The sequence below is a fragment of the Haliotis rubra genome, unplaced genomic scaffold (genome assembly GCF_003918875.1).
Source record: "Haliotis rubra isolate DU_JTF1 unplaced genomic scaffold, ASM391887v1 Scf268, whole genome shotgun sequence".
In the NCBI taxonomy this organism is placed as follows: domain Eukaryota; kingdom Metazoa; phylum Mollusca; class Gastropoda; order Lepetellida; family Haliotidae; genus Haliotis; species Haliotis rubra.
The window spans coordinates 447,205-459,867 of record NW_025766758.1 but is presented as its reverse complement, the minus strand read 5'-3'; the positions used below and the strand labels follow the sequence as shown (position 1 = coordinate 459,867).

The 12,663-nt window shown below is 35.8% G+C and overlaps 1 protein-coding gene across 1 annotated transcript; it reads left to right on the top strand.

Annotated features, from left to right (window-relative positions):
* Positions 1-4,748: 4,748 nt before the first annotated feature.
* LOC124280472 (speedy protein A-like) lies at positions 4,749-12,602 on the top strand. Its single transcript, XM_046716407.1, has 7 exons — positions 4,749-5,730; positions 6,216-6,589; positions 7,827-7,885; positions 8,705-8,790; positions 9,474-9,645; positions 10,563-10,830; positions 12,332-12,602. The coding sequence occupies exons 2-7, from the start codon at positions 6,274-6,276 to the stop codon at positions 12,391-12,393; spliced, it is 963 nt and encodes a 320-aa protein (XP_046572363.1). The 5' UTR covers positions 4,749-5,730; positions 6,216-6,273; the 3' UTR covers positions 12,394-12,602.
* The last annotated feature ends 61 nt before the right edge of the window (positions 12,603-12,663 follow it).

Sequence of the window (12,663 nt, the reverse complement as noted above, 5' to 3'; positions counted from 1 at the left end):
TAATATTGCTAAAAGAGGCGTAAAACTAACCTACTCACTCATTCCCTCACTCACTCGAGCGCTCACGATAGGTGAGCCGCAATGTAGTTAAATAAATATGATACATCTTAATTAGGCTTCATAGGTTTCACCAGTTTTATATTCAACCAAATGGAACGTTCAAAATAATTAGTACACATTGGAAAGTACCTTTTTGTCAATTGTGACATATATGCAGACATGCTATTAATAGCAATGCGTGTTGACGCTTCATGCATCTTATGACGTGTGATTTACATCCACGAAGGTATGATGGCCACATTGACCCTCCGTATATCCTTTGACAAATGGTTGGATTGTAACAGACGCGATAACCAGGTAAATCTTAGTCAGCAGTTGACATTCATCCCGACATGTAGCCGCTTCACATGACGTCATCGGTATGTTGTGGTCAGCTGATGACATTCTTGCATACACATGGTTATCACACATGGTTCATCTTCTTTTCTGACAGACAGAAATAATTGTGTGTGTATCCTGTGTCTAGTGATCGTGGGTGTCAATTAAGTTACTTTCCAGGGGCGGATACAGCTTTTCAGAGAAACGGGGGGTGCACACTCTTGAGAAAGAGGGGTGCACTCTTCATTTTCACCCGTTTTCACGAGAGGTTCAATGGTGATTCAATAAACTCTCTGGATCCGCCACTGCTTGCCATGTATCCCGAGTATAATGAACGATATATCTTCACCTGAGACAAATGGACCGTTGTCCATGTATATCCCCTGGTATGAAATCTTCACTTGAGACAGATTGTCAAGTATATTCTCTGGTATGAAATCTTCACTTGAGACAGATTGTCACGTATATTTCCTGGTATGAAATCTTCACTTGAGACAGATTGTCACGTATATTCCCTGGTATGAAATGTTCACTTGAGACAGAATGTAACGTATATTCCTGGTATGAAATGTTTGTTTGAGACAGATTGTAACGTATATTCCCTGGTATGAAATGTTCACTTGAGACAGATTGTAACGTATATTCCCTGGTATGAAATGTTTGTTTGAGACAGAATGTAACGTGTATTCCCTGGTATGAAATGTTTGTTTGAGACAGAATGTAACGTATATTCCCTGGTATGAAATGTTTGTTTGAGACAGAGTGTCATGTATATTCCATGGTATGAAATCTTCACTTGAGACAGATGGTCACGTATATCCCCTGGTATGAAATCTTTATTTGAGACAGATGGTCACGTATATTCCCTGGTATGAAATCTTTACTTGAGACAGATGGTCACGTATATTCCCTGGTATGAAATCTTTACTTGAGACAGATGGTCACGTATATTCCCTGGTATGAAATCTTTTTTTGAGACAGATGGTCACGTATATTCCCTGGTATGAAATGTTTGTTTGAGACAGAATGTAACGTGTATTCCCTGGTATGAAATGTTTGTTTGAGACAGAGTGTCATGTATATCCCATGGTATGAAATCTTCACTTGAGACAGATGGTCACGTATATTCCCTGGTATGAAATCTTTACTTGAGACAGATTGTCACGTATATTCCCTGGTATGAAATCTTTGTTTGAGACAGATGGTCACGTATATTCCCTGGTATGAATCTTTTTTTGAGACAGATGGTCACGTATATTCCCTGGTATGAAATCTTCACTTGAGACAGATGGTCACGTATATTCCCTGGTATGAAATCTTTATTTGAGACAGATTGTCACGTATATTCCCTGGTATGAAATGTTTGTTTGAGATTTGAGACAGAATGTCACGTATACTCCCTGGTATGAAATCTTTGTTTGAGACAGAATGTCACGTATATTCCCTGGTATGAAATGTTTGTTTGAGACAGAATGTAACGTATATTCCCTGGTATGAAGTCTTCACTTGAGACAGATGGTCACGTATGTTCCATGATGTGAAATCTTTGTTTGAGACAGATTGTAACGTATATTCCCTGGTATGAAATGTTTGTTTGAGACAGATTGTAACGTATATTCCCTGGTATGAAATGTTTGTTTGAGACAGATTGTAACGTATATCCCCTGGTATGAAATGTTTGTTTGAGACAGAATGTAACGTATATTCCCCTGGTATGAAATGTTTGTTTGAGACAGATTGTCACGTATATTTCCTGGTATGAAATGTTTGTTTGAGACAGAATGTAACGTATATTCCCTGGTATGAAATCTTTGTTTGAGACAGATTGTAACGTATATCCCCTGGTATGAAATGTTTGTTTGAGACAGAATGTCACGTATATTCCCTGGTATGAAATGTTTGTTTGAGACAGAATGTAACGTATATTCCCTGGTATGAAATCTTCCTTGAGACAGACAGAATGTAACGTATATTCCTGGTATGAAGTCTTCACTTGAGACAGATGGTCACGTATATTCCCTGGTATGAAATCGTATATTCCCTGGTTTGTTTGAGACAGATTGTCACGTATATTCCCTGGTATGAAATGTTTACTTGAGACAGATTGTCACGTATATTCCCTGGTATGAAATGTTTGTTTGAGACAGATGGTCACGTATGAAATGCTTGTTTGGTATGAAATTCCCTGGTATGAAATCTTTGTTTGAGACAGATGTCACGTATATCCCCTGGTATGAAATCTTTGTTTGAGACAGATTGTCACGTATATTCCTGGTATGAAATGTTTATTTGAGACAGAAGTGTCACTTGAGACATATGGTCACGTATGTTCCATGATGTGAAATCTTTGTTTGAGACAGATTGTAACGTATATTCCCTGGTATGAAATGTTTGTTTGAGACAGATTGTAACGTATATCCCCTGGTATGAAATGTTTGTTTGAGACAGATTGTAACGTATATCCCCTGGTATGAAATGTTTGTTTGAGACAGATTGTAACGTATATCCCCTGGTATGAAATGCTTGTTTGAGACAGATTGTAACGTATATCCCTGGTATGAAATGTTTGTTTGAGACAGAATGTAACGTATATTCCCTGGTATGAAATGTTTGTTTGAGACAGAATGTAACGTATATTCCCTGGTATGAAGTCTTCACTTGAGACAGATGGTCACGTATATTCCATGATGTGAAATCTTTGTTTGAGACAGATTGTAACGTATATTCCCTGGTATGAAATCTTCACTTGAGACAGATTGTCACGTATATTCCCTGGTATGAAATCTTTGTTTGAGACAGATTGTAACGTATATTCCCTGGTATGAAATGTTTGTTTGAGACAGATTGTCACGTATATCCCCTGGTATGAAATGTTTGTTTGAGACAGATTGTCACGTATATTCCCTGGTATGAAATCTTTGTTTGAGACAGAATGTAACGTATTTCCCCTGGTATGAAATGTTTATTTGAGACAGAATGTAACGTATATTCCCTGGTATGAAATCTTCACTTGAGACAGATGGTCACGCATGTTCCCTGATGTGAAATCTTCATTTGAGGCAGGTGTTCACATAAACTGCCTGTTATGGAATCTTCACTTGAGACAGATGGTCTTTGTTTCCTGTCGCGTGGCGAACAGAAATTTTCACATGAGACGGAAGCGCACGTAACGTGATAGTTTCAGGCAAAAATCTCCTTCGTCCACAAATATAAACTTTTCTGCAAACTTTGTGAACTGTTAATTATCGAAGACTAATAGACTAATGTCCGTACTGTTCCGACACATTACCAAAACCTTCTGTTTCTAATACCATAGATTTGGCCGTACACTCAATGATAGGCACCCAGTGAAACTCTATACAACAGATGTTTCATCATTGACTCTCTCACTTCAAGGTGCCACAGGGTCTGCGAACCTGAAAATCGACTGCAAGCGTCCACGTGCCTTAACTATAATAGTTCAGGGCACAAGTGTACTTTATTACACTATGTATGGGTGAAGAGCGAATTGTATTTCTTAAATGAATGCTAACCTGCCTATTCTGTTATAATACGAGGTTTCGTTGTAAATCCTTACACCCTTATCAAGCAAGAGTATGAGTATACATAGTCGCCCCATGTACGTAAGATGTGTAAAAAATCCTAAAAATGCGAGACAATGCGGCAACGCGACATATTTGGACCTTGAAAATTGTCGCTATGTCGCATTGTCGCCCTTTGGAGGAATAGGAAAATATTATTCAAAACGCAACATGCGACATCGCGGCAATGCGACAAATGGCCGAAATGTCGCGTTGTCGCATTGTCGCCCTTTGGTTAATTTTGCTCATTTTGCTTGTTTTGAGAGGGCGACAACGCGACAATGCGACAACGCGACAATGTCCCTTCCAGGATTCCATACTACCGAGTGTGTAAAATAGCATTCACTCTAACTTTGCTGTATGATACCGGGGAATAGCATATAGTACAGTGTGAGAAGTAGTTTCCAAATTTTGCTAGCCAGTCGAGCTAACTATGTCTGAAAGTTACTTGCCCACAAAATAAATCACTAGCCCGAAATTTGAATGTAGAAACTAAGCAAAAGATTTTTTAAAATAATTAAGAATAAGATATTGTCGGCATAGCACGAGTTTCATCATTAAGCTGCTAATATGATGAATTTTTATCAGACCATAACCTTGCCTGTGTATTATAACTAAACAATTCGGAGAGAGTGATATATTTACAAAAAGACCCCATGAAAAGTCACTTGCCAGTTGGGTCAGTGACTGTGGAGATTTACTGACCCGATTGGATTTTTACTAACCACAGACTAGCGGCTAACTAGTGTGGCTATTTCGCACACTGATAGCATGAAGGGAGAAACATAAGAAAACAGTTTCAATAACTGCTTAATCATTTCTTGATTTTATTTACAGAGCCATTCTGAGCCATTTATATACTCGACAGTATACTAACGAGAAGCTCTTTGCAATTAACTGTTTAAATGTTTTGGTTAAGTTGTCCATTAATACATACTGACAGGAGCCAAGAGAATCTTTTCAGAAACTGTAAAAAAATCTGAATTAACAAGATTAGCTGAACTGTACGTCATTGTATGTAAACTACTAGTATATCCAGTGAACGAACTGACGTTGAACTCCAAACTCAGGCGCGTAGCAATCCAATTTTTTCGTGTTTACAAGCCCGATAGGTTGCCAAGCTTTTTATTTAGATAGTAGCCTATTGAGGACTTGCCCAACCTTTTCAGCAACAATCATGTGTAAGCCCGGGCTTTTTTTATGGTAGCTACGCCCTGAAAATGAAATAAAATGAGAAAAACATTGACTTTACTTGAGAATTCGGATATTTTGGTTTCAGGCTCTGAAGTCGATTGAGCTGGATGCCGATTGAATTGTGTCGCAAATATGTAGAAGTCAAATTTCTTTTCCTTTCAAACTGCCGTACATCACTGAAGTGCAAAGGGAAATATCCACACATTATTGCTGTTCAAAAGAAATGTGCGCAAGAATATGGACTAGAAATGTGTATTTATGTGTAATAATTCAGAATAACTAACTTCTGAAAGAAAATCTCTTGATGAAATAGGAACATGATCATTGTCAGTGTTGTCTTTAGGAACACAATAGTTCTTACCAGTACAACTTCCCCTCGTAGTATTATTGTAATTACAGTTTTATATAACACACAATAATAAAATATCATAGTTTACATTGACTGCCAGGGCAAGAATAAAGGGGAGATCACTCTAAAATGTTATTAAAAATAGAGGTCGCTTGCGTTTGACACCTAGCAGACGACAAGAAATCTGTAGAAGCTGCAAGTATCAGATGTGGAAAAAGTTCATTTTTGGTTAGTAACATGGCGAGTTTGTAAATCAGTAGCTGAATTAGAATAAGTTTTTTGTACAGTAACTTACTTCTTGCCTTTGTAATGTGTGACATTACCTTGGACAGTGAGACTGGTTTGCAGAAATAATGAATGGAAGGCATTTATGATTTACAGTCTATATGTCACAACATCCTAAACAAGATTTAGGTAAATAACAAAGCGAACTGGTAGAAAATGATTACATACAGATATGATGTAAACTTATGCATTGAATTGCATTTTATTGTATCACAAGATTATTCGAGCTTAATTAGGCAAGGTCTATATCAGTCTTATATAATGTGAATGTCATTAATTCATTGATATAATTAGAACTGATATTTATTCCTAATTTGGAATGAAGTTTTTTTTAATTTTCTGTGACATTGAAGAATGGATATGACATACCTTAACTAGTCCATGGATTTGTGCATTATTCACAAGACGTTTCTTTGTATTTGTTACAGTATCATTTTGGATAAAGAATTTTGCCAAAAGATTACAGAGTGCTGTTTTCAGACACAGATGAACCTTACCCTTCCTAGTTTTGAAGCAACATATGGCAAGATATTCTACAGGCTACATGGAAACTTGTATGACTATCCAAATAATGAACAGTATGAACATTTAATACCAATTCCATGTCAACCTGTTCCATACCATCAACCACAGCATTATCCAATCAATAATCATATGAAGAGGCAGAGGCAATGCTCACAGCAGAATGAAGGAAATTCTGTTGAAGAGCCTTCATCTCTTAATCCTACACCAGCCAAAAGACAAAAGAGATCATGTTTCATTGTGAAAGGAAAAGAAATGAAGGCATTCTTTGGCCTCATAGGTAAGTGTGATCACATCTCAGATTCCAGAAAGGTATTGCTGTTTTTGGCATGTATCATCACATTGTTTCCTTTGATAGTTTTTAAAGGCATACTTTTTACAAGGTGTCTTCGCTACAAAGCAAATTTGTTTATTATTTGGTCTAAATACCTCAATATTTGTTAAAGCCAAGTTTCAGCATTATCTGCTCAGTTCTAGCAATCAAATGGAATTTGGACATCCTTTTGATGTTCAGCTATGGTGTTTTAGTTGAAGTTGAACTTACTATTGGCCACAATTTTGTCTGGCATAGACTCAGTTAATTTGCTCAAGACAAATGGCATTAGGTCAGTTTTATTATGTATCAAACTTTTACAGCACACCCTACATCTTTATCAAATTTTAATTTATATGATATCGTCATGACATTTTGGATGAAAGACTAAGTCCATTAATATCATGGAAAAGGAACAGATCTAAAACCCTGTTCACCTGCTGCCAGGACACAGACTGAACGTTCTTGCCCAATGTGAAAAAAAAGGAAACAAATCGACTTGTCTTCATCAGATAATTTTCCAAAATGAAATTCAGAAAAAAATCATAATTTATCACCTTGAAACTATACAGAAATCATATGTGATGTTACACATCTGTGAGTATATTTGTTTATGTATTGCACTCTTTATATCAAAAGTGGTACTTTTGAGTGTTGATTAAGAGGTTTAAAGTGTGTGAAAACTTTTGAATATCAGCCACTGAACAAGACACAACAAATCCTTAGCTAACATTGTTTGAAAAAATGAATTTGTTTGAGGACTGATTAACTTCCCTACCAAGGCATTGATCATGAAATCAGATATTGGTTACTTTCCAGTTATATATGTTCTCCTTGTAAGGGATCTTAACATTGAGTGTAGCACATACAAAAAGATGTTATAATATTATATAACAGTTGCTCCTAATGTGATTGTGTTGCAGGGTAAAGTTTGATAGTAAGTATGTTCTATTCCATGCAGTGTTATTTGGAAGAAGTATACAGAGAATCATGCTCTGGACTAATTTTTTCTGTTCTCATTCATGACTGATAGACATTAATCAATCTTTGACTGCTCTTTTCCAACCAATCATCAATGTTAAATTTAATTAGTTACCTTTAGTACAAATGAATGTTTCCATCAGGAAGGTAAACAGAATCTTGTCAAGATACCAAAGATACTTTTTGTTCCTTGCTGTGATGTAACAATGTTTCTTTTTTACAGCTGATGAACTGATACAAGACTTCCTTGAAATGGATAGCTGTATGAGAATTGCTGATAATGTAAGACGTTCTGCTAAACAATTTGTTTCAATTGTGACATTGCTTATTAATACAATCACACGTAGGAATAGCTATGAAGATTTGTTAACTTATACTATGGTTCACATGAAATATATAATGAGATTGACAGTTCAAATTATGCTTTGTTAATCATATATGTATGTTATTCATTGACAGTACTACACTTAAGTGTATGTGGTTTATCAACCGGGTTCATAATATTTTTAGGTCACTGATTCAGTGATTAGGCATATGAGTTAACTCGAGATCTCAGATCAGGAATAATCCTGAATCATTACTTTCCAACTCAAGCCACTTCTCCAGATGCAGAATCTTTTAAAATTTTGTTGGGTCCAGTGAACTTAGCTAAAAATACTAAAATCTACTGAAAGTAATTCAGATGAAGTGAAACATCAGTGCAGTGTGACTTTTCATGTGTATATGATGATATGATACATGAATATTTTTTTCTCTATTGATACAAGGTGATACACTTGCTAAAATAAATTACTTGCTACTCTCTTAATGACCCTCAAGCATTTTCTCATGTTTGAAGGTCACTGCCAAAAATGTCAACAACGGTGTGTCTTTAGTATTGTTTTCCTTTTGAACCTGCTATGACCTTGATATGTGTGTCCATATTATGATTTTGGTGTATTTCACCCCGAAGAAAGTAATACTTAGAGCCTTGTTTTGGCTAGTGTACTGCCTTAACCAATATTTTGTCATATGAAGTGATTATAAGGTTGTTTCTGGAGGCTACTGTACTTCATAATGTGAGAAATGTGTATTTTATATTCTTCAAATTTTCCATTTCAGTATTTGATTGCAATGGTGTTTGCCTACTTCAAGAGAGCTGGCTACTCTCTGAGGGAGTACTCAAGAACTAATTTCTTCATAGCACTGTAAGCATCAACTTACAAACAATTTGGACCATATAATGATTTCTACTGTCCAAAAAGACATTTCACTGCATAAAAGTATATATATTTGGCATTTTGACTTGTTCCTTTTGATAAAAGGTCACGATGTGTAGGATTCATCATAGGTAATTTCAAGTGTGGGAAATAATAAGTGACTAATACATTATCAGAAATTATGCAATCTTTAGTGAGAAAATATTGATTAATGGGATATGGTGGATATATTTTTTATCATGTGTGATGACTTCTATGATATTGTTATAGCTCAAAACAATGTTTGTCAAGATGAACAGAAATTGGAGATGGAGTAATGTGTTCTAGTCAAATTAATAAATTAATCATAAAAATGTCATAAATAGTATTGTTGTAATTTTTGTATTATCTGTTAATTAAATGATGAACATTTCCGGTTGACATTATGTTTTTTAACAAATGGCCAGTGCAAGGACAAGCTAATGTTCAGTTAGCTTTGTCTCAAAAATTCAATATTGTAATCATTAATAGTTAAATTTTAGATGCTACTGATATGTTTTCACTAAAATAGAGTGTGTTGAAACGGCAGAGTTTGCGCATTTACTCAAACAGGCTGAAGAGAGCTTGGTTTTCTTAAATGATGAGGCATGTAGAAGTTGGGCAGAGCAGTTATTGGATGGATTGAATTTCAGATATCTTGCAAATGATGTGGAAGAAGATGAAGAGGAAATAAAGTATGAAATCTTTCCATGGGCTCTTGGCAAAAAATGGAAAAAGAAATACCCAGGATTTTTAGCCAAGAGAGATAAATTACTTAAGAGGATTGACTACAGAGCAATCGTTAGCAGGCGTTGTTGTGAGGAGGTAATTGTAACTGGTACTGAATGCATGTGGAGGTTTATTGAGTTTTCAATTTGAAATTAACATGTCTGCATAATATTTAAAATTGAAACAATTGTGTTAAAATGAAAGGTACAAGAAGTACTTTGAAACTTTAAAACAAGAAACATTGCCTCTATTGCTCACCTAGCTTTAACACATTAACTTCTTGCATGTTGACACATGTGAAGATCCGGGTTACAATTGGTTCTTCAGTAACCCATGCTTGTCATAAGAGGTGACAAACAGGATCAGGTGGTTTGTCCTGAAAGTATATTAAATGGCCATTGAAAATGAAGTGTGCACCCCTGCTTTCTCAAGACACATTTTCAAAAGATGTATACTCCCCTGCAAGATAAAATCCACCTATTCCCATTGTCTTTAACATCCAGGAGCACATCATTGTAATATAGATGCTAAAAAAAAATGATTGTTTTAAGGGGAAACAGGGATTTACCTGGAGTCTTGTATTTGAGGGTCCCTGGAACTCATACTCTTAATTTCCAGGGGTCCTGGACAACAAAATTTGGGTCCCAGACACTTAGATATTATTTGATACTGTTACTGTATTGTGTATCATGATCATCACATTGTTACAGTAATTAAATTGCAAATGATACCATAACCCAGCAAGTAGCAAGCTCAGTGATAACTTATTGTTACTTGATTGGAATTTTTACAAAAAGTATTTGGACTTTTCTTGCGCCCCTGCGCTAATAAATTTTGTTGCGTCGGGGACTTTGTGATATTTGCAGGCGAGCACTGAAAGTAGCAAACAGTATGTCTGAGTATAGGGCCATTTCAGTCATTCAGTGTATGTTGGGTTTGAATCAAATATATTTTTTCATTGAAATTTAATGTTTTTGTCTAGGACATCAATTTGGCAAACTGGTTGGTTGCAGATAATGGCCATTGAGGCACCGCACATGGTTTGGAGTCGACAACGTCTCGCACATCACGGTGGTGCAATGAGGAGTTACATGCTTGACTCAGAAGATGATAACTATCCTCGTGGACCTGATGCCACTCCAAGAATATGTAACCTGTGTGATGCAACAGATAGTCAGTATGATTCAGCTAGTCCCTCCAGTTATTCCTGGTACATTTCATCAACAGACTCCTCTCCAGAAACCAACTGTAGCAGTGTACACTCCAGATTTGACATGAAAGGTACATGAAACATTGTTGTTGGTAGCATGGAGGTATTGCAGTTACCATCAGAGAAAAAGTATGACTCCTAGTAAATTCTATTTTATGATATACTGTGTATCATATTTGTTTACTAAGGGACCGTTCATAATTTATGGCTAGTTGGGTGATGATGTTTTCACAGGGGGTCACCCATTTTGTTCTTGGGGTGGGGGGATGGTGTGTTCATTGATTTTGTACACATGTACACAGGGGTCAGCAATTTTATACATATGAATCTTAAAAAATTATGCTTCAAAATTATTGAAATGGGATGGGGTCATTGATTTTGTACGTGACATGCAGGGGGGTCACTTACTTTGTACATACATTTGGATGGGGGTTGGGGGTGTCATTCACATTGTACACGCTACTCCATGAAAATCATGATCACCCCTCTAGCCATAAATTATGAATGGTCCCTAATTATCCACTCAGTGCATGAAACAATCATAATCTGGCCTGAACAGAAAGGTTCTGTGAGCCTTTGTGCTAGAGCAATGTGTATAACAGTTTATTTTTATATTTCAATCAAAACTAACTGCCATTTTCCCATCTGTGTATTCAAACCCAAATGTGTGTTAATATAAACATTTTGGTGTGTGTGCGTGCGCGTGTGCATGTGTCCGTGTTCGCTTTTAAATAGTGTGATGTTGAAACTTTGTCCATTATATTTATGAAGATTGAATTATATGTTCATTTGTAAAATAGATAATTTGTTGGACAAAATATCAAAAATAGCCTTCAGGCCCTTTAGAATCATTTTACATGTATTATTGTATCCTTTAATATGCAATGAATATGTGGAATAACAAATGTCTTCCATCTTCGTTATCAGCACTAGTCTGGTGTTCATGAGCTAATTGTTTGACATCATATTTTACATCCTATTTGTATACAGTGTATTACATACAGTGTTAGAAATAAAGCTGGGTCATTGTGCATGTTTTTGGCACTAATATCTTCATTTTAGAACTCACTAACCTTCCATCATTACCATTATGATTATGACAAGGACATTTTCGCTTTCATGCTTTAATTCAAAATACTGTAAATGTAATACATATGTTAGCCAAATTATTTCACTTATTTCATTTATTATTTTATTGTGACCTTTGTCAGTTACTGACCCATGCCATATTTGTTTCATATTCTAGTGATCTTTCATATCAATCTAAACAGTACATATGATTTGAGTTAAACAAATGAATGTAAGATATGCGAGGCAGTATCAGATCTGTTACTGTGAACAAATTTATGAAAAGAAATATGTCGCTGTCACAGGTGTTTGCTGATGAAAGACAAAGTTTGTCAGTTGCCTTTATCTGGCCAGACAACTTCTATTTTTGATTTTGTGGATTTCCTGGACCAATCCCTCAATCATGCAGAAGGTGGTGAAGCATTTTCATTCTGTCGTCTTTTTCAGGGTGGTATCAAAATAACAGAAATGTGGCACTAAATCCAAAATTCTCCTTTGTGACAGGTCTGAAAAAGAATCTCCCAGAACAGGGAACAGATGATGTGTGGCCAACAATTGAAGAATAACAACTATTCTCAACAGTTTTGACTTAATCATTAAATTGTGATAATGTTCTTCAAACTGTGATATCTTAATTTATGTAAAATATACACTGAATTGTAAAACTACTTACCATGTAGAAAGAATTCATCAAATGGTAACAGTGAGTGCTTTTTTGTTATTTTGCTTTTTGGTTTTCATGCCATAAATGGGAAATAAATGCCTCCAAATGGTTGCCCTCCTGTAGTCTGTAGAATGTTTTTCTGTTTTGCTCCATCTCATACTTATTGATAAGG